The sequence below is a fragment of the Ziziphus jujuba genome, chromosome 7, assembly GCF_031755915.1.
Source record: "Ziziphus jujuba cultivar Dongzao chromosome 7, ASM3175591v1".
NCBI classification, from domain to species: domain Eukaryota; kingdom Viridiplantae; phylum Streptophyta; class Magnoliopsida; order Rosales; family Rhamnaceae; genus Ziziphus; species Ziziphus jujuba.
In genome coordinates, this window is record NC_083385.1 from 28,617,909 (window position 1) to 28,628,354 (window position 10,446).

The 10,446-nt window shown below is 28.8% G+C and overlaps 1 protein-coding gene across 1 annotated transcript; it reads left to right on the forward strand.

Annotated features, from left to right (window-relative positions):
• The first annotated feature begins 2,490 nt into the window (after positions 1 to 2,490).
• LOC125423783 (uncharacterized protein At2g29880-like) lies at positions 2,491 to 4,697 on the forward strand. Its single transcript, XM_048478927.1, has 4 exons — positions 2,491 to 2,515; positions 2,655 to 2,734; positions 3,917 to 4,132; positions 4,230 to 4,697. The coding sequence occupies exons 1-4, from the start codon at positions 2,491 to 2,493 to the stop codon at positions 4,695 to 4,697; spliced, it is 789 nt and encodes a 262-aa protein (XP_048334884.1).
• Positions 4,698 to 10,446: the final 5,749 nt, after the last annotated feature.

Sequence of the window (10,446 nt, forward strand, 5' to 3'; positions counted from 1 at the left end):
AATCTATTTCATGCATTTCCTTATATGCCACTCAAATAAGACGCATGAAAAATTGAATCCAAGGAGATTTCTTTCGGCAGACTCAGGTCACATATGGCTTCACCGTATGGATCTCAATTTTATTCACCTATCTCAACTTTCATTTGGAATTTCTCTATATGTAAGGTTATAGGTTTAAGTAACCTTAATAATTAAAATAATAATAATAATAAAACTTCCATTCGAAATTCATCATAAATATAAGCTTACATTTCCAGTATTCATGAGGAATGAACTGAGAATGTTATCTCTAAATGTGGAGCCAACCTTTTATGGGATAAGGATCCCCCTCAAAATTTAGCATGTCAAATGGGGGATCATTTTTTCTTTCATATATTCAAATAAGCAATATCTTTTATTAGCATTTTTTTTTTAAATATTCTAGATTAATGAAATAAATATTGTTAAGAGTTGTCGATCAGTTTATCTGTATCTATTTATACACAGGAGTTACTACCCAAAAAAAAAAAAAAAGTAAGAGACAACTACGTATTCAAGTTATAATTGTTCTTTTTTTAGCTAAATGATAGTTTTTATGCAGCTGATAATTTTGATTCTAGCTAAATGATGGTTTGTTTTTGTGTCAGTTGATAATTTTGTAGCTAATGAACTTAGAATTCCATAGAATTTAACTACTAAATTATTATCGTCACTGATTCTTGTAACTAAATGCTTAATAATTTTGGCACCAACTTTTCCCTAGTTTCAAAATTTTAAATAAAAGATAATTTGTTACAAAGAACTAAATTAATCCCTAATTGTCAAATTTAGCTACAAATGAGCTTCTGGCAAAAGCATACAGATAACACTTACAAAATGAGTTTAGAGCTGAAATAATAACCGATTGCAATTTTGCAATTAACTTTTATAAAATCAGTTTACTTAGGATATGTTGGTTTATAGGATAGACTGTGGAATAAAATAAAGATTCATAAATTTTGATATTCCTTTGTTTGGTTGGATTTTTAAAATTTGCATTATCTATTGCAATGGAATCCCAATTCCTCACAATAAGAAATTGATATTCCTTCTAATTCCTCACAATAAGGAATTAATATTCCTTCTTAAAAGCTCAGAATCTGTATTCCCTAAAATAAAGAAATACAAAATATGCTACCTTTTTTTTTTTTTTTCACGCTTTGATATTTTCTTAGTTTCATATTAATTTTTTTGCCTTTTTTGATGCACCATTTTTTTTTCTTTTCGCTTCAAAATTTCATTCCTATAATACTATACCCAAAACATAGTTTGCTCCAAAACTATCACTTTCATATTCTTTTCTCAAAGGTGAAGAAGTTCTTTGCAAATCTTCAAAGGTAATATTTTCTTCTAGTCTCATTTATTTACTTTTTTCTTCTTCTATTTTTTTCTTTTTTCTATTGCAAGATGTTAATGACCAGTGAATACTTGTGACCTGTATAGTTTACATTATAAAATATTCGATTTTATTATAAGTTTTCAATCTCTTTCCCTGTACCGTCACTTCATAGCCTCTTTGTTATCAATGAATAAAAAATTAAGGTATCTAATGTGTAGGAAAATTAGGAGGAAAAAAAAAAAAAAAAGAAAGAAGAAGAAGAAGAAGATAAGAAGATCAATTATCTGCTATTAAGAAACTTTTAGTAATATGACAACATTTATTTAGTTTGACCTAAAAACGTGAATGTGCAGGAGAAATTTTGAATGGCAAATTTTCTTTTCCTTGTTTACGCCACTTGCCCTTTTTTCCTTCTTCTTTTTTCCTGTCTTGTTTTTCAGCTTTATTATTATTATTATTATTATTTTCTTTGCTTTTTGATTAAATTTCCTTCTTTTTTTTTTCCCCCACCTTCACTTATTATATGTTTTCTGCGTTTTCATTCCTTTTATCATTCATTTTTTTTTATCCTTTTATAAAATAGTCTTATCACCACTATATAAATCTTATATATCCTTATGCATGTATATTTGATTCTTTGATATGGGATGGCAAAGTTTTCATTTACGAAATTTTGTTATGCTAATATTGACAATTTAGTAAATATTTCCTTTTTATTTTATTTTAAGGAGGGAGGAAGAGATATGTTAGGTATCTAGGATACTTAAAATTGCTTGAATATTATAAAATTATTACCATAAAATTTAATTGTATATTTAATATTCTTGCAGCTAATTAAATGGCCAGATTGAGTTTGACTGCGAGGAAATTGATGAGAAAAAAAGAAGTTGGTTTCAGTATTGATGGTGTGGTTGGAAATGTTATATAAGGTCTCTAGTTTTTATCAATTGTTATGTGTTTTATGGTTAAACATTATATTGAAAAAAAAATCTTTGAGAATAACATATGTTAATAATTTTTATTCAAGAAGAAGAGATATTAATAGATTAATATATGAAAGTGATATAACTTGCACTAATCAACTTGGGATAAATAGACGTGCATTTATGAAATTGTGTGATATGCTTCAAGCAATGGGAGGCTTAAAAGCCACAAAACGTATGTTAGTAGCTGAACAAGCTGCAATGTTCTTACATATTTTATCACATCATGTAAAGAATCGAGTCATAAAACACCAATTTAGACGTTCAAGAGAAACAATTAGCAGACATTTCAACATTGTTTTTGAATGCTATAGTACGACTACAAGCAGAGTTACTTAAGAAACTAGAGCCGGTTCCTGAATATTTAGTAGATGAAAGATGGAAATTGTTTAAGGTAATTTTTCATATTTTATTGCATATAATATATATATAGGAAGTTTTAACTAGAGAGATTATTTATTAATTTTATTTTATTCAATTTTAGAATTGCTTAGGAGCATTAGATGGAACATATATTCGGTTAAGGATGACTTTAAAAGATCAACCAAGATACTGTAACAGAAAAGAGAGATAGCTACAAATATGTCCTGAGTTTGCTCATAGGACATGCAATTCATATATGTATTGCCTGATTGGGAAGGCTCTACAAGAAATGGCAGAGTTCTTCGAGATGCAATAGGTAGAAGAAATGGATTAAAAATTCCACATGGTAAAGAAAATAAATTCCCTAATAAATTTTTAATTTACTACTTTAAAATATTGGATTTTATTTTTAATAAAAATTAATATAAAATATAGGTTACTACTATCTTGTGGATGCTGGCTATACCAACTGTGAAGGATTTCTTGCCCTTTATAGATGTCAAAGATACCATTTAAATGATTGGAAGGATGGACACCAACCAACTACCTCAGAGGAGTATCTTAACATAAAACATTCATCTGCTAGGAATGTTATAGAAAGATGTTTTGGATTACTTAAAATGAGATGGGCAATTCTTAGGAGCCTTTCATTCTATCCTGTTAAAACACAAATCCAGATTATTATAGCTTGCTATCTTTTGCATAATTTTATTAGAAGAGAAATGCCCATAGATCCATTGGAGGAAGAATTTGATCAACAAGAAAACACATCAACTTAAATCCATGGTGAACCAATAACACAAATTAAAACTTCAAATGCTTGGAGTGCATGGAGAACAAGCTCGGCTATTGAAATGTTTAATTCGTGGAGGAGAAATAGGAGGGCTAATTAATTTTTTATGTAATGTCTGATTATTTAGTGATTTAATTTTGTTGCACTATTTCTTTATGTTTTTCAATGAATGTAATGATTGGATTAGTGTGTGATTTTCTTTTGTTTAATTTGACAGTGGATAATTTATTTTCATATTGATATTTTATTTTTTATTAGTTAAATTTAATGATAATACATTAATTATTATATTTTTTGTATTATATTTATAATTTTTAGGCAATATGAAAACCATAAGTGTTCAAGATTCTTCCAAAATAAAGTGGACACATGCTGAGGTTCAGACTTGTTGAAGCATTAGTTGAATTGCATAATGAATAGAAAGAGCTTCCATTTAGGCATGGATATGAAGAAGTTTTGGAGGGAAAACTTTCAGCTGAATTACTAAATTCTAGATTAAAAGCCAAGCCACATATTGAATCAAGATTAAAAACATTAAAAAATGATTTTCAAACTGTTCATGAGATGTTAACTGGTACTAACACAAGTGGATTTGGATGGGATGATGTGAGGAAGTTTGTCACTGCAGAAGATGCGGTCTGGGAGGCATATATACCAGTAAATATTTATATTAAACAATACATATAAAATGAGTATTACTAAGTTTGTATTTTTTTTTTATTTTTTTTTACAGAGTCATATCAAGGCAGCTTCATTTAAAAACAAATCTTTTCCACTTTATGAAGATTTAAGTATTGTGTATGCAAAAGACCATGCTAATGGAAAAAATGCAGAATCGCCAATTAATGTTGCTGAAAATTTAGATATGGAAGGAAAAGGAAACGATGATATAGAGAAAAATGGAAAAGATGCAGAATCGCCAATTAATGTTGCTGAAAATTTAGATATGGAAGGAAAAGGAAACGATGATATAGAGAAAAATGCAAAAGATGAATATACTAATCTTGGAGAAGACTTGCAAACACTCCAAACTGGCAAAGGTGAGGGACTTTCATCTAGAAAAAGGAAAAAAAGAGATAAAGGCAAAGAAAATATAATGGAAGCAATGAAAGAAGTTGCAAGCTTGCTTGGCTCTCAACTTAAGGATGTGTTAGATAAACTTAGCAAAGCAGATATAGGAACAATAGCATCTGAAAATTGATCAAAAATTAATGAGGAGTTGCTGAAATTAAAAGGTCTTAACATGAAAGATAGTCATAAAGCAACAAAATTGATCGCTTGTCAAGATGAGCTAGTTGATGTTTTATTTAGCATTGCTGATGATGAAAAAGAAGAACGGGTTAAAGCATTTATTATTGGTGAACTTTAATTAAGCAACAAAATCCATAGATATTTTGGTTTAAATTCTATCAATCCTTTCGTTTGAATTGGTATTTATTTGAAATTTAGTTAAGATACTTGTGGAATTATTTTATCAAGTTATTTTGATTTTTCTTTTTATGTTGTCTAGGTTCATGGGCTGTTAAGTTTATTAGCAATAATTAAAAATTTCTAATTAAGTATTTATTTCATGTTTTTATTTTTATTTTTGTGTTGTTGAAATTGCTTTTGGGGGGTTTTGAACATATAAATTCTTAAATAAATATTATGTAAAAATATTTATTATTCAATTTTGCACCTATGAGAATGTTTACCATTCCATTATTTATCATGTAGAACCAAACAATGGAATTCCTATCCAATGTTATAATCCATCATTTCTACCAAACTAAAAAATAGAAATATATATTCCATTCCACATTTTTTATTTTTAGGAATTACTAATCCTTAATTTTTAGAAATAGCCATTCTTTTAACCAAATGTGATCTTTTTTATTTTATTTTATTTCCAATTCCTCCTCAGTCCTTCCCCTTCTGTCTAGTCTTTCTTTCTTTTTTTTTCACATAGGGTACAATAGGTAGTCGCTTACCCTGACTGTCTTCAATTTTGGCAGCCAATATTGTCTAAAATTGTCATCTAACACCTATTTGGTGGAAGCTAAGGGCCTGTTTAGCCATCTGTTTTTAAAATAGTTTTCTGTTCTGTAAAATAGAAAATTGTTTTCAAAACAAAAGATTACATGTTTGGCTATCAGTTTTCAAAAACAGTTCTTGAAAACAAATGGAAAAAAAAATTTGGAAAACAATAAAATGATGTTTTCACCTGTTTTGAAAATAATAAAATACATATTATTTTGATTTTTTTTCTTCATCATTTTTCTTTAGTCTGCGTTTTTCTATCTTATAGAGAGAAAATTGTAGAAAGAAAACATTACTTCAATTCTTTGGAATATCTTAGAGAGAGAAAATTATAGAGAGAGAAAGATAGAATATTATGCCTTGATAAATGTATCCAATTAAATTATTTTATTCTTTTATTTTATCATCCTCTTTTTTTTTTTTAATAGAACAACTTAAAAAAATAGCTATTCCTCTTTTTTTTTTTTTTTTAATCCTTCATAAATTACATCAATTATATTTTTATTATTATTTTTTATTTCTTTTCCTTCGTTATATACCTACTAGTTTTTTATTTTTTATCTTACTTCTTTTATCAATTTTTTTTGGGGGAAAATATTTCTTATATTAATTATTTATTTTGCTATTATGTTCTTTTTCTTTATTTTCCGTTTTTTTCTTACCAAATATTCTTTCTCTCTCTCTCTCTCTCTCTCTCTCTCTCTCTCTCTTTTCTATTTTGTTCTTTTTCCTGATTTTCCATTTTTCCTTTATTCTATTATTTTTTTTTCTTATTTTCTACTTCTATTAGATTTTTTTTTTTTATTTTTCAATTTTTACTTTTTATTTTTCATTGTTTTTCTGTTTTTCTATAAGCTATTTTCTTTCCCCTTATCTCCATTTTTTATTTCCCCTTATCTCCCATTATATTTATTTTTTTTATTGTTTATTTTTGTTTTTTACCTTTTCTCTACAACAGTGTTAAGAAGGTCTTTAGATTTGTATTAACTTTAATTTAATCCCTAAGGTTTTAAAAATGTCATTACCTGCTCTCAGGTTTCAAACAGTCTTCATTTTTATTCCCTATTATTTCATTAACACCTTTCAAAATAATTTCATCTACATGCCCAATAATAGTCCCAGTTGTAATTTTTAAAATCTGATAGGCTAAATTGAAATTAATGCAACACTTGTGAATTTAGATGAAATATTCCCAAAATATATATATACCTATAAATATTATATATAATGTTAATCAATTAATAATAATTAAAAAAAAGTTCAACAAAAAATAAATGTTATATTATATTTTGATATATATATATATATTATAGCTATATATATTTTATATATAAGGTTCCTTGTATGTTAAAAAATAAAATAAAAAAGTAGAAAAAAATGAAAACTTTTTTTAAAAAATTTTAAAAATTGTTTAGCCAAATATGTTTTCTGTTTTTTAGTTTTGAAAATTATTTTCAAGGATTAATGGCTAAACTCTCATTGTTCTCATTAAATAGTAGAAAACAATTTTTTATTTTCTATTTTGAAAATAATGTTTCGAAAACGGAAAACAGAAAATATAGTCAAACAAGCTCAAAGTTTTTCAACATCCTTCCTCAACCACGATAAAGTTTGTCGTTTGCATTTTCTACTCTAGGGGGTTGCAGGTGGGCAATTAAATATCTCAACTCCAATGATTATGATGGTAACTTTTGATGCAAATTTGAATGATAGTATCTTGACGTGCAAATTTGAATATTCTCTTCTAAACCTGCAAAAAGAATATAAATGTGTGAAGTGTCTTGGGGCACCAATGTAATATCGCCCAAAAACACACAAACACGCAAGTTAGTTGTAGGGTATGTTTGAAGTATTCTAATGCTTAGTATAAGCTTAGAATGGCATATCTTGTTTTGATGGAGGAATAGATCTTATATAACATGTCTTTGACTTTTTAAAGTTTTATTAGGACAAAATCCTAAGCCCATAAAAATTAGATAAACAACAAGCGAATGTTGTCTTGGATGTGGGATGAATTAGTGGGAATGAGAAATGTGTATGAGTTGCTCTCTTGGGTTTCTTTTATTTTTTTAATTTTTTTTTATGAATTGTTGAATTTTGGTGAATGCTTTTAGGATTTTGTATATGGGAATGATGACGGTCAAATTTTCTTTAAATTGTAATCTTGATTGTTTCTTTGGTGGTTGTAATTGTGCAGGCGTTTTTGTGGCTCTGCTTGATATTTTGACAACAAAGGAGCTTTTTGCTTTTCTGTTGGTGTAGCAGAGCTTTGGTTCTGTTTTTGGCTTAATCCATTCTTAATTATTAAAAAAAAATTATAATAAAAAGGAAAGGTTTAATTGGACTAAACGATAAGGCTTAATCCATTCTTAACGTTTAAAAAAAGGTAAGGCTTAATCCATTCTTAATCCTTTTTTAATTGATAATCTTAAATTAGTTAAAAAAATGAAAAAAAAAAAGATTTTGAGGGCCACGTGAACTTTTCTAACAGATTCTGTTAAAATTAACAAGTTTAGAAGATAGAGATATTATTTACCATTTTTTTTTTTTAGATACCTTAAATGACAATTTGTGAAAAGAAAAAATAAAAGATACTAAAATACAATTTGTTAAGAAAAAAAAAAAAAAACTGCCCGTTTGGTAACAGAGTGTTCTTTGTTCTTATATTTTGATTTTTGTTCTTCTAACGTGGATAATTTGCGTAACTCAAATGTATGCTGGTACTAATTAAAATTTATTAAGTATCATAATTAACTACGAAGCTAAGTAAGAAAATTAAAAACATAAAATGTCAAATTGAACACAATTTCAAATTTTGTTAATTTTTTGGTTTCTAGTTTTTCTTGTTTAATCAACTAAAATATCAAAAAGAAAATCTAATTATCATTAACTAATATTAATAGGCATTTGAGATAAGTAAATTACACATAATTAAGTAGAAAAAACCAAAAACAATATTTGGTTGAGTAAACCCATTAAAAGGGATTAGTGTAACCCAATACCAACCAATATTATAATTGTCTTCTATTCGCACTTCAAATCGTTTTTCAATCCGACTGCAACCAGGTTATCTTCTTGGAGCCAAAATTTCAATTCAAGGCTTTCTAACTTTTTTAACGCCGAAATAACCTTTTGTTGTTTATTGTTGGGATATTTCAACTGGCGGTTGGAGCGTTGGCCCTACAAAAACAAAAATCATTGGTAAGAAAGAAAGTCAGACATTCTTTCTCTCTCTCTCTCTGTAACACCCCATCTCGTATTACACCAGAAATTTCTCAAATTTGACCAAAGTTGATCGAGTTCGACCTACGTTGACCGAGAGGGGATTAAATGTTAACTTTTTGCTCCTGATGTAATCTCACATTGACCGAGGTACCGTTAAAAAGTACACGTTGTCACAAGTTCATTGACTAGTAGCACGTTGAAAACGGAGTTACGGTTTGAAAGTTATGAGCAAAACAAGTTGAGGTCCAAACTATCTAAGGGGTGCCGGAGTTGACTTTTTGTTCATGCAAAATTGAGTTTTGACTTATGCATGATTGTGAAGTACTCGTCGATACAAGTTCATAGACTAGCGGTACGTCCGATTTGGACATGTGGTTTGAAAGTTATAGACCTGCAAAATTTTTCAAATACAGTATTATTTTAATATTATGTTTAAATATGTGAACAGTGTACCACGTGTGACTTAATAAAAGGTGCCATGTGTCACAATGGTGAGATGCCACATGTCAACCATGATTAAATACCATATTATTTTATTATTATTTTATACAATAATAGTATTTTAATATTATTTAATTATTTTATTTTTATTTCTTTTTCTTTTTTTCTTTTTTCTTTTTTTTCTTCCCCCACGTGGGAAAAACACCCAGCCACCCCAAATCCTTTCTTCTTCTTCTTCTTTCTTCTTCTTTCTTCTCCTTCCTTTTCCTCCTCTCGGGTCCTTGCCGTTTCTCTGTTTCCGGTCGCCGGATGGCCACACGCGTCGGCCAGTCCCCGGTGACACCACCCTCCAAATTTCCTGGCTAGACGCCGCCGGACGGGCCCAGATCGGGCCGGTAAAGTCGACGACAGCGGGTTGAGTTTTCCGGCGATTCTCGCCTTTTCCGGCCAACCCAGTCCAGTCTTCCACCCCTTTCCCCCTATTTTGGATCCGCTGAGTTCAAATATGGTCTCCAATTGTTTAAATTCGAAGTGGTTCACGAGTTATGAGGAGGTGAAGTTCGGCCGGTACTTCCCTGGCAATTTTCGACCACCACCGGCGGAATTGGGGTCAATGAAGGCCGGTAATGCAATCCTCGTTTCACAAGCTTCGATTCGGTATATTACTCGTCAATTTTGGTTAACGTTTGTGTTAGTCCCTCCGGGTACCGGGTATTATTTATCCGAATAAAATATTAATTTATTTGAGATGTGTAATGTTGTTGTTCTAGGAGCACGTGTGCGTCGTGGAATTGATCCCATGGAGGATCTTGGATTAATTGCATGCTCAAGGTGAGTGACCCACCTTCAAAATTATTTTCGGGTGTTAAATTATATTTATTTTGCGGTAATTAAATGTTTGGATTTAATATTTATGTGTTAAATATTTAGTAAAATTATATTTGAAATTTTGATGGCACAATTTGAATAAATTGAAATGTATATGTGCATTAAATCATATATGATTTTTGACAAATTATGGAAATTTAGATTTTATGGAAATTTGATATTTAAAGGAATTGTGATTTTAATATTAATTGATTTATTGTGGAATTTATTTGTGAGTTTATTTTGATTAATAAAAAATGCATTTATATAAATTTATGCATTGTGGAAATTATTTTATGGTATTGAGGATTTGTGGAATGAAATTATATATGAAATTCATGTGGTTTCAATATTGTTCTTGGTATGATTTGATTTTAAATATTTCGAGGAAATATTGG

What these genes read in the sequence shown, in the direction of transcription:
- LOC125423783 (XM_048478927.1), top strand. Translation starts at nt 2,491, where the DNA reads ATGGGAGGCTTAAAAGCCACAAAAC. An exon ending in AGGCTTAAAAGCCACAAAAC is followed by an intron (nt 2,516 to 2,654) that starts GTATGTTAGTAG and finishes TGAATGCTATAG; the next exon opens with TACGACTACAAGCAGAGTTA. An exon ending in AAAGATGGAAATTGTTTAAG is followed by an intron (nt 2,735 to 3,916) that starts GTAATTTTTCAT and finishes CATAATGAATAG; the next exon opens with AAAGAGCTTCCATTTAGGCA.